At 56.7% G+C, this 17,104-nt stretch overlaps 3 protein-coding genes across 3 annotated transcripts; 1 reads left to right on the top strand and 2 right to left on the bottom strand.

Annotated features, from left to right (window-relative positions):
- Positions 1–1,087: 1,087 nt before the first annotated feature.
- UGT80B1-1 (Sterol 3-beta-glucosyltransferase UGT80B1) lies at positions 1,088–3,480 on the bottom strand (the record flags this gene model as incomplete). Its single annotated transcript, XM_032033388.1, has 3 exons — positions 1,088–1,575; positions 1,626–2,686; positions 2,840–3,480. 3 exons carry the CDS (start codon positions 3,478–3,480, stop codon positions 1,088–1,090), a joined length of 2,190 nt encoding a protein of 729 aa, XP_031887349.1.
- Positions 3,481–6,444: 2,964 nt separating this feature from the next.
- CGGC5_v015840 (uncharacterized protein) lies at positions 6,445–7,019 on the bottom strand (the record flags this gene model as incomplete). Its single annotated transcript, XM_066153329.1, has 2 exons — positions 6,445–6,770; positions 6,845–7,019. 2 exons carry the CDS (start codon positions 7,017–7,019, stop codon positions 6,445–6,447), a joined length of 501 nt encoding a protein of 166 aa, XP_066007272.1.
- Positions 7,020–13,459: 6,440 nt separating this feature from the next.
- On the top strand, positions 13,460–16,849 carry CGGC5_v015839 (uncharacterized protein; the record flags this gene model as incomplete). The annotated part of the gene is made up of 5 exons (XM_066153328.1): positions 13,460–13,869; positions 14,043–14,084; positions 14,243–14,638; positions 15,100–16,025; positions 16,092–16,849. 5 exons carry the CDS (start codon positions 13,460–13,462, stop codon positions 16,847–16,849), a joined length of 2,532 nt encoding a protein of 843 aa, XP_066007177.1.
- Between the last annotated feature and the right edge of the window lie 255 nt (positions 16,850–17,104).

The following is a 17,104-nucleotide window of genomic DNA, read 5'->3' as shown; positions in this document are numbered from 1 at the left end:
ATCCTCACTCGTAGCTATAGAAGGACGTCAGAAACCACAGCGATGGGTCCATCGAATCTGGTCCCGTGTATGTGTGAATCGGCTTTGATTCAAGCCTACTTATACTTTACTTGCTGGCGAACGGGACGACGCCAACGGTATTCCAAGATGCGGAGTTCAAGGCTATTGCACCAAGTACATGACGAAGCCCACGAACCCTGCAGTCTTGCTGGTCACCTCACAACTTGATATGTTGAAAATGTAGGTTGTTGAATTGACGTTTGCGCTCATCTCAGAAGCCTATATGATGGCAGTTCATCGATATGGACCACTGAGTCCAGATTAAGCCGTCCCATGTGACCGTATCTTCCTCCACACTCCAACTGTCGCCTGCGCCGCTACTAATTGCTCCGGAACTTGTGGAGTGAAGAAGCGTCCTGCAATCGTGATTCGCCATCTTACATGCAAGTGACATGTCACGAACCACAAGCTTACTTCACTGCATTCTTAAGCCCTCCCCAGGCGACTTCATCGCAATGCCTTGAAGGTTCTGATGATTTTGAATTGCTGGTTGCCAATTTGCAACTTCCATTTCACCTATTATACCATAGAGATTACCATATTATGATATGCCTCACATCCACATCCAACGCCTGTCAAACCCCATCGCTGACAAACAAACCAAGCATCCCCTCATCGACGCACCGGTCTCCTACACCGATCACGTCCCACAACACGAACGGAACAAAACGCCCACATGGCAACGAGAAACCCCCGAACCCGAAAACTTTCCGCATCGACAGCCTCACCAAAACTGCACAGCACCCGCGGATGTTGACGTGGCCAAATCCTCCCGCGGCAGGCCGCATGCGTCGCACGACAGCAAAGACATGCGTTTTCCCTTGCCGCCGGCCGTTTCCTTCGCACACGCCATCGGAGAATATCCCACCTCCCGGGTGCCTCGCTGAATGTCGTGTAACAGCCGGAACCTGCAGCGTGTATCTAGGCGAACGGGATGTGCGAGGTGACCAAAAGTCGAGACGAGGAAGTGCCCGATCAGACGATGGGCCTGGGTTCGGGCCTCAGGTGCGAGATAGGGGAGTTAGTCTCAAGACTTTGCATCCCACGCCCGGAGGACTTCAGCTGTCAAGTCACCACCCTCCTCGGTCCTCTCGATCGCGAGTTCATCGGCCTCGATCCTTCCCTGCCTTAACCTGGCTTCGGCCACAACGTCTCTGTTATCCCTCTCGCCCATTGCTTTTGAACATGCCAGATCAGTCATCCGCAAACTGATGCCAACGAACCCGACGAGAATGTTGACGAGTGCTACCAAGACTCTCAGAATGGCCAGTGGTGCCTCCAGAATGACTCTCCCAACCCCTCTTCCCCCTTTCGTCAGCTCTGCCGGTTGATATGCAATGCTCTGCAACTCTTTCCAAGGCGCAGCTACCAAGAAGCCCAGCATCTGTCCGTAGCCGTACAACCTGGGGTTGCTAGCATAGAGCTTCGGCTCAGTAGGGGAAGCCATCTTCCATAGAATAAAGTCAACGAAGTTGAACATCCCAAACGTGAGCCCCGCCAAGATCATCAATGGCGCTATCCATCATCGTCAGCAAACCCCCAACAACAGAGCATCCCGAACTCACCTCTGATAACATGAAGCACCACAAACGCCCAAGCCTTGTCCTGCACATCCTTCCTCACACCTCTCCCAACCCCCTTCACCCCCATCACAAGCCCACTCACAGGATCCCCAGGCGCAACCAGATCCCCCCATCTCACAGCCTCCACCGCCCTCAACTCCTCCCACTTCACCCGCCCCTCCCTCATCAACACCTCTGCAGCAACAGCACTCACCAACACGCCCCCAACCCTCCAAACACCGACCCTATCCCTCAGCACCGCACACCTCAAGCCCTCATACACCTCCAAACTCCTCTCGAGATCCTCCCTAAACCCCTCGACACCATCCCTCTCCGCCCTCACCCGCCTCCCAAACTCCCCCGCCGCAACCGCATACCTTTCCTCCAGCAGCTCCCCAAGCTTCCCCCGTAACCCATCCTTCGTCATCTGCGCAATGCCGAACCCGACCGCCGGCCCACACCCGACCTCCGCCACCCGGCTGCCCCAGAACGGCTGGTCCCCGGCCACAGGCACCACCAGCGTCGGCCGTCCGCACCGCAGGGCTATCGCAACCGTCCCGGCGCCGCCATGGCACACCACCGCCCTGACCCGCGGAAACAGCCACGCGTGCGGTACATCATCCACAACAAACACATCATCCACCTCCTCCCCTTTCTCACCCACGCCCTCCTCCATCACAACCCCGCTCCATCCCCTACACACAACCACCCGGAGCCCCATCTCCCTCACCACGGCCCTCACAACGCCAAACACGTCCGCCGCGTTGGCGAAGGTCATGCTCCCGAAGCCGACATACACCGGCGGCTGCGGGCCCTTCTCGAGAAACTTGACTAAATCAGGGGGCGGGACAAAGTCACCTTCAGAGACGTCTTCTAAGGCAAACCCCGCGACAGAGATGTTGGAGGCCCAGTCGGACGGTTTGGGCAGCAGCAGCGGCGACCAGAGGTATGTGCACGGCACGCGGAGCCGGTTGAACTGCGAGAGCCACCACGCGGGCGAGAAGTCCTCGAGGCCCATGCCGCGGCGGGTGGCGTTGATCACGGCCTTCATGGCTTGGAGGAATCTTGAAGGTGTCTGTCAGTGAATCATTCCCAGTCATATCGGTCGGTCTTGCCCATCTCTTAGAGCATAACCACAACTCCGCCGACGCCACCTCTCCCGCCCTTCAGAACCCACCCCTGAAGATGAAAAGAAGATGAAAGAAATCAAGACTCACAACAAATCCTGCACCCACCAACTCGCCCTCCTCACAATCCCTCCCTTCCCAACCGCCCACCCCGCCTGGCTATGCGGCACCTCCCTCGAGTACATCCTCGGGTTCATCCCAAACAAGTGCAACGGCACACCCATCCTCGCCGCCGCCGACGTCTGCACGAAAACCTGCATCGTCGAGACAACCAAATCAGCCACAAACCCTCCCGCCTCGCTCCCTTCCTCTTCCACCACATCCTCCACCCCATCCCTCTTCTCCCCAGGCATCGTCCCCTCATACCCGCCATCGACACAAGCCCCCCACCACCGCGCCCCCATCTCCCCAAACTCCCGCTCAATCTCCGGCACCTCCCTCTTCAGCTCCTCCCGCGGGAGCAGCCGCCGCGCCATCATCCGCTTGATATCGCACCGCGCCCCGGCGCTGTAGAACCCCACCCCCGCCGCCTCCACGGCCGCCCGGTACGGCGGGTGCGTCGCGATCCGCACCCGCACGCGGTACCGCCCCCCGGAGCGCTGCAGGGCTTTCGCGATCGCGATCGAGGGCTGCAGGTCCCCCCGGGATCCCATGAATAGGATCACCACGTTGACGCGGAGCGGCGGTGGCGGTGTTGATGTCGTGTTGTTGTCATCCTCGTCGGCGGACATGGTGTAAACCGTAGCGGACAAAACCTTGTACCTTCAACACGAGAGAGGCGAAAAGCTAGATATCAGACACGACTTCGTAATACCTCAGCACACACGAGAAAAGAAGGAAGGACATCATTCAATCCGCTTCAGTCATCAAAATCTCTCTCATCATCTCGGTCCATTTAGACTTCCCCCCTATTCTCATTGTTCTTCCCATCACATTACGTGAGACGCTAAATCCGCCTCCCCGGCCAATCACACCCCGACAAGCGCGCCAAATGTGGCTGCCTAAACGACCATTTAATCGAGAATCCTTCCATGATAAGAAAAATGACAATAGCGTGTTCCTCCAGGACAAAAGAGGAATTGATTACATTATCCCCAAGCCTTGCTCTGGGGGACATGTCATAGTCTGCGGCCGCCCGCGGGGCCGCCGACGTCCTGATGGATGCGTCTTCGGAACGGAGCACAAGGGACGTCTTATTTTCGGCTCCGGGGTTCCATCGCGGAGACGGGCCGTGGGAAAGAGGAGGGAACAGAGACGTGGTAGTGTGGTCTCGGCGTCCCGTCCAGCACATGTCGTCTCTTATTCGGTTTCGCCACCATTCTTCAGTCTCACGGACCAGGCCGCTGCTCTTCTCTTGCTACCGTTATCGTCATATCAATGTCACAAAAGTCTAAATCAGCAGTGTTTGTATGTGTGTGTGTACATGGCATGTGTGTGAGTGTGTGCGAGCATCTCTTCGCCTCAGAGACAAAGTTCAGACCGAAGCGCCGAAGCTGCCATGACCTAGCTCGACCAGGCCTCCGATGCGATTTCAGAATCAAAGAAAGGGATCGAGCGCAACAATCGGACGCCAAATTTGCCTCCTTCTTCGCCGCGCTCCCAACTTTTGGGCGTTTCGCCATCGGACGATGACACATGTAATACCTTAAATCACCGTATTGTAGAGAGGGGGAAAAGACCGCCATCCCGAACGAGAAGAGCAAAGGTGGTGTTACATCTGTTCACGTCTGAAGTTCCCGGACAGTCGATGCAAGGGGGGGTCAGCAAAGAGCAGCGAGGGCTGAAGACGAAATCTCTCTCTGATGGTTGGATGCTGCGTTGCCTGCGAGACGCACCGCAACGCTACGACGCAACAGACCACTGACTCGGAAGAAGGGAGAAGAGTCGACGTTGGAATTGTCTCAAGCGGTCGCAATCGCAACAATGGGCCAGGCCGAGGGCCTCGCTTCCAGAATACGAAATGGAATGAAACAAAATAACGTTGCCCAGACAGGTGTCTATGCCACGGGCCTCTGGATGGAGTTTTCGAATCTTCTATAATCGGCAGCGGCGTTTGTCTCAAGGAGCGGATGGAAATTGGAGGATCTGGCGGAGGATGAGATAGCGGCTGAATAGACCGATGGCGGTCCATGGCGGTCCGGCAACAGATCAACTCTGGGCTTCCGTCGATTCGGCTTGACACCACGGACATTTTTTCCTGACTCGCTAATCTGGCCACGCTGACGGCCGATTTACGCTGAGAGACGGGATCGGAAATGTGGCAGAGAAGATGAGTTGACCGTCGTGTCGTGCATGTTGGATGGGCCACGCCACACCAGACACACTGTGGCGAGGTCTTCCAACCACACCAAGTACAACTCTCTCTCTCACTCGCTCTGTACTTGGTACTGCGGAGTAGATGATCACATAGCGTTGAGCAAAGAGTAAGGAACTTGCATGCCAGTGCCTCCAACGCATGTAAAGAGCTCGCAGAAGGCCAGGCGCAGCCAGACCAAAGTTGGTTAACCTTAACGTTAGCGGCCTCCCACTGCAGGCACCTGACACGCCTCTGCCGACCGCTCGCACGTACTGGCGCGTGCTGGGCTCGCTGGTGTTGCGGAATATTTTGTGATTCGGGGCGCCGCCGGGCCTACTGCAGCGTGTTTGCAGTTTGCATGCGAGTTTTGGGACGGCGTCGGTCCACGACTTTCCAGCGTCGCAGCCGCAAGGAACAGGCCGCTGAAGAATGCTCCCCGTCCCCTCATCGTTCGAACTCTTGGGGCCACCAGCCAGATCCGCAAGGGATGGATGGGCAAAAAAAAACAACAAGATCAGAGATGGTGGGAGGGGACGGAGGAGGCGGAGAAGCTCGTGCTGGCAAATGACAGCGACAAGTGGCAGTGGCAGTGACCGTGGCTTCGGTTTGAGTGGTACTGGAGCAGGTCCCGAGTCTTTGCCCGTATCATGATGGCGTTAGTGCAGAGGGCAAAAGTTGAGATGAAACCATTGTAAATCACTCGAGACCAGGGTCCGACGGTGCAAGCTCGTGAGTGTGTCGCCTCGAGATGATCGGCGCAGGGATGACACCCTGCAGCAGACCTTGTCAGAGGTTGGCTGGCCTGGTGGACTGGTCTGCGGGCTGCAGAGAGGCCTGGAGACAGGTCGTCTCGTCCGCGTTTGCGCTGCATCGTCGGGCCCGAGACCGAAGACTGAGGCCTTCAATAGACCAGAAACAGCCAACAAACAATTGCCTCAACCTAGACCGCGGCACGTCGTCTGTATTCATGGATAGACGGCGTGTCGTAGGGCATCCGTTTAGCCCGCGGCTTGGCTTAGGTCCAAGGCGCTGCTTTGGTGTTCGTCGCCTGCGAGGTCTGGCAGCTGAGAGCCACGGAAAGAATGCGGCGGCATGGTACGGCGGTACACGGAGATGTACCTGGTCGGGTGTGCCCTGGAGCTAGACCTTGTCGACCCAAGCTTCCGTGGGCCGAGTTTGCGTCGCATCCCCTCTCCGTCAACCCATCTCTTAGCGGAAGCCAAGATGGAGGCACCTTAGCTGCTACCCAGGGCACCTTACTTGAGGCCTCGAAATTGGCGCTAAGTGGCGTCCGTCGTCTTTAGTTCGCAGACGGGACCATCGCAACGTGTGTGATGGATGCCTGTGCTCACCGACTTTCGTCAGCAAGAGAAACACGTACAAGGTGAGGAAAAGGAGGTCACCGGTTGGGCGGGAAGGCGTCGTCCGTCAGCGAACAGCTGGCTAGTGCATCTTCTAGGGGCCGAAGCCGATGACGGGTGCGATGATGATGATGATGCTGCTGCGTTTGGCGCGCGCAGCCAACAAGACGAGTGGCAGTATCGGTATCAGCGGCACGGCAGAGCAGAGAAAGCAAGGCGAAAACGGTGATGTGGAATACGGCAAGAGCAACACGAGGTATGCTCTGGAGGTATAGTTTGGAGGTATGCTCTGAAGTGGTGGGCATCTGAGGTACCTCGAGTATCATCATCGAGTGTTTGGCTCTGCAGTGGAAAGCTTGAGCGCCTGCGCGTCAGCGTCAGTTTGCCGTTTGTCTGACAAAGTTCGCATCGTATTGCTTGCGGGCTCGGGGTGCTGACCTTGTTCATTGCGCAGTTTGTTGCCTGTAGCGTTTTGGCTCCGTCTTGAAGGCTTCGTACATGGCTTCGGCTTTGACTCTACAGCCTCGCGGACCTCGCATCCTGTGTTCTTTCGTCCAAAGTCCGGTGGCCGGATGTCGAGGGTGTCCGCGTGGACTAGGCCTAAAGAGGGCATGTTGGAGCAGAAAGGAGCGCGCAAAGCATGCTGAAGTGCGGTGCTGGACGGATTCTGGCGCAGCCCAGGTGTTCTGTTCCCAAATTGCGCTGAGCGCCAGGCAGAGAGAGGTCAGCGCAGCGCAGCGCAGCGTAGCGCAGCACAAGGCAGAGCAGGCCAGAACAAGAACAGAACAGCAGCAGCGCAGTGCGGCAAAGGTGCGACCGGGACCTGGGGTGACCGTTGGAGTTGTTCCTGAGTCTTTCCAGGCAAGGTTCCATTCTGTCTCCAATGACAAGAGGAGTGGACATCAGCTGAAACATGTGCAGCTTTTTTGGGGGGCTGTCTGGACCCACAAAAGAACCCGGCCGGGTCCACAGAAGGCTCCCCGTCGGTGGTGTCTCTGAGAAGGTGGTGTTCTAGCTTCGTACTGCCGGGCTCATCGTCCGTCTCCTTCTTTTTTTTTGCAGTGATTGAGTGAGTCTTGGGTTGAATTGCAGTGATTGATGGCGCACCCCTCCCAGCGGCCCTGGCTAAGCACGCTAAAAGGCTGATGGTGGGCTGGTCTGGTTTGGCTAGAGCGCCACCTTGAGCTGTTGTGTGATGGAATAAGGTAAATTCGAGGTGTGTGTTGTGTTGTATGTGCCTTGCATTTAAGTCCGGTAGTTGCAATGAACGAATGAGTTGACGGACGGATGGATTGGACGACGAGAGATGGGACAAGTGTGATATTTCGCCTCTTATGCCGCGTTCTGGTGAGGTTTATGCCTGTACCGCATTGTGGCTAGCAGCTGCGCCTGCGTCCTGCTGAGGCCGGCAGCCACAGAGGCAATTTGGCTGTCCATGCTGATGCCTTGATTGATGACTGATGAAAGTGATGCCTTCCTTCCACATATCCGCGGCCATGCCTCCTGGGTCCATAACATGCGTCAATGGCAGCAGCCGCGAATGGCTGACCTTTCTGGGAAAGAACCCGGCGTCGGGCCTGCCCCGCCGACTCAATGAGAATATCCGTCCGTGGTCCATCAGAAAAAGAAGGAGAGAGAAAGAGGACGTCACTTGCCTGTCGTCGTCCACGATCACCCTGGGTGAGGGAAGGCACCATGGGCATTGTGGAGACGATGGGCTTCAGCTGCAACACCCACATGGGGACGACGGATGACGGGCGACGGACCACGGAAGGAGGCGTCTCGTCGTCCCACCATGGGCTCCAAGTAGAGGGTTTGACCTGGGAGGCCGACAAGAGAATACGCAGTACGCAGCCCGTACGAACACTGCGGCACTGCAGAGTAAAGGGTAAGCAGTACGCAGTAAAGTTGGTTCACAGACTAGTCCTCGGGAATGGCGCGGGAGAGCTTCCATCTCGTCCATGATCCTTCTCCCTGCCTTACCCTGCCCGCACCTTGCTTGCACCTTCCGCCTTTTTGCTATTCATAACTTATCAAGTACCTGCCTGTGTAGTGTAAAGCACCTGAACTCCAAACCTCCATCCCGCCAGCCCCCGGACCTGGCCCCGATCCCAGCCCATATCCCTCCCTCGTCATCCCCCCGTCCGCCCCCGGTCCTCCTGACGGACGCCGCTGTCGCCAGGCCCCGGGAAGGAGGCAGTTCCCAAGTCTGGACTCTTCACCTCATGCACAATCTGATTCTTTTGGCGCGCCCCGCCATCCGTCAATCCATCTCTCCATCTACCCACGACACGCACCCTGACTGACCCCGTCGTGATGCAGCGGCCGCGGGAGCAACACCGACTACCACACTGCCATCCGGGATCCATCTTCGCCTCGTCATCCTAAGCCTGGACTGGACTGGATCGGTCCCATCACTCCCTCATCTACAATGCATCTATCTGCAGTCAACCACGACGGAGAACCTCAACACCCTCGTCTATCTGCCAGACGACAAGGTCATCAGCGCCACCAAGTCTACTTCTCTGCCATACGATGGGCCACTCGACCGCGCCATTGATCATTAATACAAACCGTCCTAGGTATGCATCTCACTTGCTGCGCAGCCAATGCCGACGCAGGGCCGATACAACTTCGTCCATACCAGCCCGACCACCACCCACGGCACCACCCACCTCACCCTGTTCCATCCCATGCTGCCCATGCTTCCCTGCCCGTCACCCCCTTCCTTCGACACATCTCACCACCCCACCTTGCAGCGTCCCCGTCTTGAAACGTGGAGGCAGATTCCCACAAGCCAATCGCAAATCGCGCATTCCCCCAGCACGCCCACCCATGGATCGTCACCCGGCTACGTATCGAGATGCCCGAATTTGTCCAATGTCCCCTCGAGCCCTACTGTCCTTCTATGCAGCAAACGCCCTGCCTGCTATGCCATTCCCTGCAGCACATCAGTCCGCGCCGCCACCCACACTGCCAGACCTGCGCCCACGATACCAGTCGCCGTCTCTACCTGCGCCGTACTAACCACCAACTTTAGGTACCTTACTCTTGAGCGCAAACCACGCCGCGCACCTCAACCTGTGGTATTACGTCCGCCACGTACGGGATCCTTCAGCCCTTAATACTGCCGCGTCTCGCCCGACTACGCATGACGGGACGGCGTCGATAACGGAGCGAATCGTCTCAATCGCTGGTTGGAGATAGCCTACAACTGATGTGATGCGCTGGACAAGCCAACGCCTCGTCTTGTCTTGCGCGCTGTCTAGCACCATGAGCTGCATCACAGGACAGGGGTCACAACCTTGCTATCCGAGTGGCATGCTAGAGTGACAGCCTGGCGACGAGATGCCGTCCCATGGGTTTCGTCTGCCAAAACCACATCGAGGCCGCTAACGCCTGTGTTGTGCTGTCTGATAAGCGTGCCGAAAGAAACCATTGCACTGGACAACTGCGCCGACTCTCACCAGGAGGCGGTCCTGGGCATTAACACACTTCCAGGCATATGCATATGCGTTCCGAATGTGCAACTGCGACGAAAACAAGACACTAAACACCCGCAGTCGACAAGCGGCCGCCCAGAGCAACAGTGTGCCTGGGTTCGTGCTCCATTGGATGGTAAAGCAAATGGGAATCGTCCGTCTCCCGCCAGTTCGCACACCTCACCCACCGGCTCGATGCGCTATGGCGCATTGTCCATCGCCATGGACCGCCCCGAGTTCCAAGCCTTAGCAACGCCTGCCGCAACACAACGCAAACAAACACCAAAAACTACCCTACCTTGAGAGAGTCGGGAAAGGCAACGCAACTCAAGCAATCAGCCATCAACACAGACCCACCCGACCTCGTGTTGGGAAGTGAGATGGATGGTTGTTCACAGACAGCAGAGACGTTTCCTACGACCAGAGCACGGGCTGGCGTCACATCTAGCGGTGGTTGAGAACATGAGACACACCAGAAGACTGCCAGAGTTGAGCTCGAATCCTGCTCTCCCCCGAAGGTCGACTTTCTTGTAAGATCAAGCCGGCATCTCTGTCCCAACGCGCCGCGTGGCTGCAGCGCCGTTGTATATTGCAACAGCAACACATGCACAAAGCACACCACCACACGCACAATGGCGACAAAGAAGCAATCGGCCGTTGGTAGTTGGCGCTGGCGGGGTCCGTCGCCTCTGCCGGCCGCCTTGTGGCTTTCCCTCGTGCGCCGAGCCATGTGGTTTTGCTCTCTTCATCTGGTCGCCTGCATCCATCCAAACCGCCTCTGCGGTATCATCCAGCAACATCCATCAACCAGAGATTTGCCTTACAATTATCCGCGGGTTTGACAGCCAAGAGCAACGACAGACAGCGGAAGACCAGATGCGGTAGCCACCGAGCGACACGGGTGGGCAAGTCAGCAGCCCCAGCATTCGCTTCGGCATCTCCCGACCGACTGAACATCTTACTGCACATGCCCGTGGCCTGGTGTGCTAATTTGGCCCCTCTCGCCCACGGTCAGATACCAATCCGGTCAGAGATCGCACACATGAGCCCTGTCCCCATCCACGGTCCACCCCATCACAGATCCCAGTGACTTCAAACGGAGTGCTTCCTTGACAAGTTTCACGCCCAATCCCGGGTCTCAGCTTGCAGATCGATGGACAACTGCGCCTCAGGGCCTCCCATTTGCATCAACCGAGCAGCCGCGGCGCACTAATTACTACGCAGTATGGACCAGCGGCTTTCATCACATACAACCACGCTTGTTGTTTTTTTGGCAACCCCGTCAAAGTTGAGCGCGCCAATGGCACCGAGTTGCAATAGATGCCACCCGCCCTGCCACTGCCTATATCACGTCTATTATCACACTGCCCTGGCTGGCTATTTGGAAATCTAAGCCCTGCCCGGACGATTTCCCTGCGGAGATCATGGTTCAGACGGAGCATCTGACGCCATGATCTGCTACGGCCCAATCTGATGCACAACTCGACGTCGAGGGAGTCGCCCTAGTCACCGGCAACGGCGAGCACGCCAAGCTCCTACGGCAACCCACCACCAAAAAGACGCAAACCGCCGCAGAGCGAGAGCGTCCGTCATCCGTCCTCTGGCAACAGCAGGATTTGGGGGCCGACGACGGACTCGCTGCAAGCACAGCACAAAACAGCACAGCACAAGGCACCGAGCGATCAACCATCCATACTAAAAACTACGGAGCTAGGAGCGGGGCCCAGAAGCTGTCGCCTCTTGTGCCAGTTACACAAATCAACCAGACATCAGACACCCCTGTCCCTGAAGTGCACCCAGCACATGGACCCTCGTTGCGCCAGCGGCCAGTCGGGGGCTTTTTTTCCCACCGGCGCGCCCAAACCTACTGTGGGGAAGTCTAAACATCGACTACATCCCTTCCCCTTCAACGCATAATGCCCAGCATCCTTGCGTTGCCGCAAGTGGAAACTCTGATCAGATTCTCTAGCTCCCACTCTTCTCTTGCACAGTGATCATGCTGGCTCCCGTTGCGAGCCTCCTCTCCGTCCCCATCTTTTCCTCCGATGCTTGCTTGCGGCTTTCAGGCCTTGCCCCAGCCTAGTCGTCGTCTCGTCGTCCCTCTCTTTCTCGAAAGTGAACCAGCCCGTGTTGGAGCCCTGACCTGACAGCAACCGGGCTCGGTCCAGCCATCCGTCGTCCCTGTACCCATCTCAGGCGTCTTGACCTAGTCATGACTTCGATACTGCTTCTGTTCTGACCGTCTCTACACCCTCCGCCCGGATTCCCAAACAGCTACCGTCTTCAATCCCTACCGTCCCTTTATGCGCCCTTCAGCACAGCCCTACTTCTTCGTGTCCCTGGCTACCCGGGCTCGTCCCCGTCTCTCGCTGTCCATTCGTCTTATCTTTGTTTCTTCCTGACCTTTCCGAACATTGGCCTTGAACTCCCCCCTCTCATTTCCATCACCATCCGCATCTGTTCTCAAGCCTGCCAACATCTGTCACAATTCGGTTTATATTGAAGAAAGGCGTGTGCCTCATCCATGGCATGATAGTACCTGCGTTCCCGAAACGAAACTTTGACGAACTTCGCCGAGGCATTCGCCGTTGTTGACAAGTACATCCCCGAGGACACAAGACGAGAGAGCTTACCTCGGACTTGGTCTTTCCCTATATCCACCGTCTCGAAGAAGAAGAAGCCGAAAGAGACTCGGTCTCGGCGTGTCAAACGTTCCAGCATTTGGAAACGACACGAACGACACCATCGTCGGCAAGCCGTGTTCGCGGACCTGAACGACATCTCCTTCTGTCGACATACATGCAGTACACTGCCTCAAATCACCCCTTGATCGTACAGCCTTAAGACTTCAGCTACGGGAAAGGGACCGTTTCCTCTCTGTTTCTCTCGGTTCGAGGTCGATCCGACAGCTGCAAACCACTTTGGCGTGTCCAGAGGCAGCGGTGTTAAGCCCTTTCGGATGACCCTTCACATACATACACCACTGGCCGGCTTGAAGGTGTTTCGGCTGTTTCAATCCGCTTTTGGAACTGTCAGTGCGACTCTGAAACGGCGATCCCAACGATAGGTCTGATATTCTTATCGTTTGCTTCTTAACTTGTCATCGCCCTCCTGTCCTACCCCTTCCCTTCCCTAGTTGCCTCCCGCCCCCCGGGCGCCACACACAAAAGCTTTGGGATCTCCCACCAACCTTATCACTTCCTCACCCTTCCCTTCACTACTGCCACCATACCTTCCCGTCCCCAAGTCGTGCGACCTACGCAGCCTTGGTGTACAGACGAGTATCCGATGTATCGGACTGGATCCTAGAGATCGGACATTATCAACAACAATAACGACGACGACGACGATAACGACCAAGAGTCACCATCGTGAGAAGGATTGTCTACAGCTGGACTAAGGAAACCGAGTCGATATCAACTTGACGAGCACACGAGTATCAGGCGAACTTGGCGAACTGGACGACCAGAGTTTGGGAAGTTTGGGAAATTTGTCGACATCAACCCGAGGAATCGCCAAACTGGATTCTCCCCGGCGACAGAACTTTTCCCCAGTTGTCCGCGCTTGAGCGATGGACGTGACATCACTACTGAACGCAGGCGCGGGAAAAAAGCCCATTATCAGGAACAACATTTTGGAAGCCACATTTGCGCCTATCGACGGACCAACCCCGATTCTTGCGTCCCCGGAGAAGATTGCTTCTTCCAGGCGGACCAGCGACGCCCGAGCACCGCGGAACCGCACGCCATGGGATGCGGGCGGTTATTCTCTTCCATTATCACTATCAGTAGACACGAAGCTCCCCATCCCCTCTGCGAAGCCTGCGTTTTATAGCGAATACGACGTCGATCAATCAACCTCTGCGAGCTCTTATCATCCCTCGTCCAGCAACCACTCGAGGGCGAGTTCTCTCAGTTCTTTGGCACACGAGATGGCGCATTCCGCCAACATTACTCCGATGACGAGTACACACCCCGGACGGTATGTAGTGTCCTTTTCGAAGTCTCCTGCTGTCGCCATCGTCTGCGATTTCGCTCTTCCATGTCGATGGTGATGGGATTCGATGAATGAGGGAGTCGGAGTACGGCGTGGCCCACTTTACGCATTAAATTCAATTGTAGTACTTTTCGGGACACAAGCTAATAATCTGTCAGGCCCAGTATGTCTGGCGAGTCGGAAGGGCAGTTGACAGCTAGGTAAGTTGGTTAATGTCTCGGGTGGTTTTATCACAGGGAGACATTGCAGCGAAGTTCGTCCCATTTCAGTCACCGCCTGCTGGATTGGGACTTCTTTCAGCAACGTCAACGATGTGAACATGCCATTGTTCTTGAGCATTGTATTGACAAGGATACAGACCAAACTTGCCACGCGAAGATGATGGGCACGTTACTGGTGGATTCCCTAAGTCGCCAAAGCATAAGTTTTCCGACAGCCACAGCAGTCTGTCGTCGTACACATCCTCAAATCAATCAGGAGGCCATTCTAGGATATCATCATTATCAACCGTAAGCGGCATCCAGCCGTTTACATCACTGCTGAACGATGTCCCGCCGTTCGACCCCAAGCTCGATCACCAGAACATGGGACCTGCAATGGTCGACATCCAGCCGCCATCACCTAGGACGGCTGGCCAGGACCCTCCATTGGATCCTAGCATGAAGGGCCCTGGTAGACCGGGTAGCCCATCTGATGCGATTCTGATAACCCGCGGCATGGGAAGCAACAGATCAAGTCCAACGGACGGTTTGAGGTACGTTGAAAGACCCCCGTAACTTCCCATTCCATGACCTGCCCGCATCGTCACACATTTCCGCACGTTGCGACAAGAGCCACTTGGGTGAGGCTGGGTGAAAGAAGGGCGGAGTCGATTTCATTCCCATTCAATGCGGATGCTTCGTGCCTTCCTCACGTCGAGCCTTTTGGGCCGCAGCTCCTTCCCTCACCTTCACCAAATCTCCCTCACCAACGATGAAATCTGGTGGTCACGCGCTCCTCGCGGTTTTCGTCTCATCTCTACGAACGCCTCAGGCCCACGACGACCTCACCCGATTCACCCATTTGCACCTGTCACTGTCTCGAGCACTGCATCACTTCGTCTTTTTTTTCTCCTTCCCTATTTAAATCGTCTCTTGCCTCGCAACAACCCATCTTTTTCTGCCAAACACCTACGATCAATTCGAGCTGGACTCTACTGACGATTCGACTTCTCAGCCCTCACTCAAAACAGCAGCAAGACAACCTTAATTATCTTTCCCTTCCCCAGGATCACCCTCAATCAAGAACTCACAAACGCGCGGTTTCTGCCCCCGATTTCGCAGCCATCTCTGCTCCTACTTTCCAGCCGTTCCCCTCCGTCTCCGAGACTGCTCCTTTCCCTCCTCAGCAACCTTACGCCATGTCTCCTCCTGAGTCTCCCCCGGCTCAGGCCAACCAGGATGAGATCAAGTGCATGTACATCGAGAACTGCGACACCGGATCCCAGCCTCGCAAGGCCATTTCTCACATCTTCGGCCGCAACAAGCTCTGCACTCGCATGATTCCCGCTCACGTTTGGGTTCACTTCTGTCGCAAGCATTATCAGCGCAGTCGTTACCGCAATGCCCACGAGTATTCGAAGCTTCAGGTTGACCTCGTCCAGAAGCAGATCGCTCGCGTTCAGCAATGGAGCGACGAGAACGAGCGCGCCGGCAAGGCTGGAGTCGTCAACAGCTGGTCCTTGGCCATTCGAAAGCGCGAGCAGAAGCGTTTGGAGGACAAGAAGGAGTCGAAGAAGCGCGCCTACCAAGACGAGTCCGACGACGAGCAGCTCGACGGTGCCATGCTCAATGGAACCGCGGTCCCCGAGTGGCTTCTCAGCAAGTGCGGTGCTGGTTACACCACAGTTGCCATCCAAGAGATTGTCGCCCAGTTGAAGACCGAGATCGATGGCGGCGGCCTCAGCCAGATTCCCGACATTGAGATCCTCCCCACGATCAGCAGCGACGGTCCCGACGAGAAGCCCAAGACCTACCTCAAGCGCAAGACGAGCGGCGGCGCTGCCCACAAGCGCTCGCAATCGATGGGAGTTGCCCTGCGCCCCGAAGCACTCCCCATGGCTAGACGTGTCAGCCAACCCAATGCTTATTGGGGCCAAGAAGGTTTCGATACCTCTCCCTTTGACAAACGCCAACGCATTACTGACATGGAACCTGGCTACTTTGGAGACCGCAATGCCATGCCTGGCATGCAGAGAGTCCCGTCCGGCATGCGCCGCATGAACATCCCGCACCGACCCGCCTTCGGCAACATTCGCGAAGGTCACCCCGAGGAGGACTACTACCGTCAGCCCCAGATGGGATCCGGTCCCTTCGTTTTTGGCGCCGGCGGTCCTCAAGGCGGCCCCCTCCCTGCCCCGACTCCTCAGCGTCGCGGCAGCAAGTCGATGGCCTCCCACCTCGAGACTTCCACGACCATGCCCACCTACCCCGACCCTCGTCGCGCGTACCATCAGCGTTCCCAGAGTGAGATTGGTGGCTTCCACCAGGGCCAGGCTCCCAACTACCGCCCGTCCTCCTCTTCTGGTTACGCCCCCGCCGCCTACCCGTACCCCGGCGCTGTCGAGCAAGACAGCTACGATGGCACCTACCCTCGTCCCCATGACAATCCCTTCGTCCAGGGTGCTCAGCCCAACTACTACGAGGATCCTCAACGCCAGTACGCCTATGGTGCCTCTCCCTTCCAGCCCAACCCTGCGTCCCGGCTTGGTCCCGCTGGCGTCAACAGACACACCCGTCACCAGAGCACCCCGAATGCGCCCCGTGCCATGCATCGCGCACCTTCCGCGCACGGCTTCGCAGTCGGCCCGAACATGACTCCCGACCAGCGCGGCTACGAGCACACTCCTGAGCGCCACTCGTACGCCACGCCGCCCATGCAGCCCATGCAAACTATGCAGCCCATGCCGGATGCCACCCGCCACTGATCAGCGCCTAGATCTGAGCGAAGAATATGCACTCTTTTGAAACGGCCTTCCTTATACCCGCACAATCATGTCACATCGACACGGCATCAACTTGGAGTATCATTCGGGAAGGCAAGCGGTCATTTGGTTTCTGTCCTATTTCCTCTCTCTTTTAATCACATCTCACCTTTCTCTCGTTGCACACGGCCATTGCATGAGGACAGCGGGGAACAAAAATCACGGACTTTCTTTTTCTCTTTTTCCTCTCTGGGAAGC

The sequence above is a fragment of the Colletotrichum fructicola genome (genome assembly GCF_000319635.2).
Source record: "Colletotrichum fructicola Nara gc5 chromosome Unknown KSG_Nara_v1_contig10, whole genome shotgun sequence".
NCBI classification, from domain to species: domain Eukaryota; kingdom Fungi; phylum Ascomycota; class Sordariomycetes; order Glomerellales; family Glomerellaceae; genus Colletotrichum; species Colletotrichum fructicola.
The sequence above is the reverse complement of the archived record's forward strand: the minus strand, read 5'-3'. Positions and strand labels throughout refer to the sequence as shown.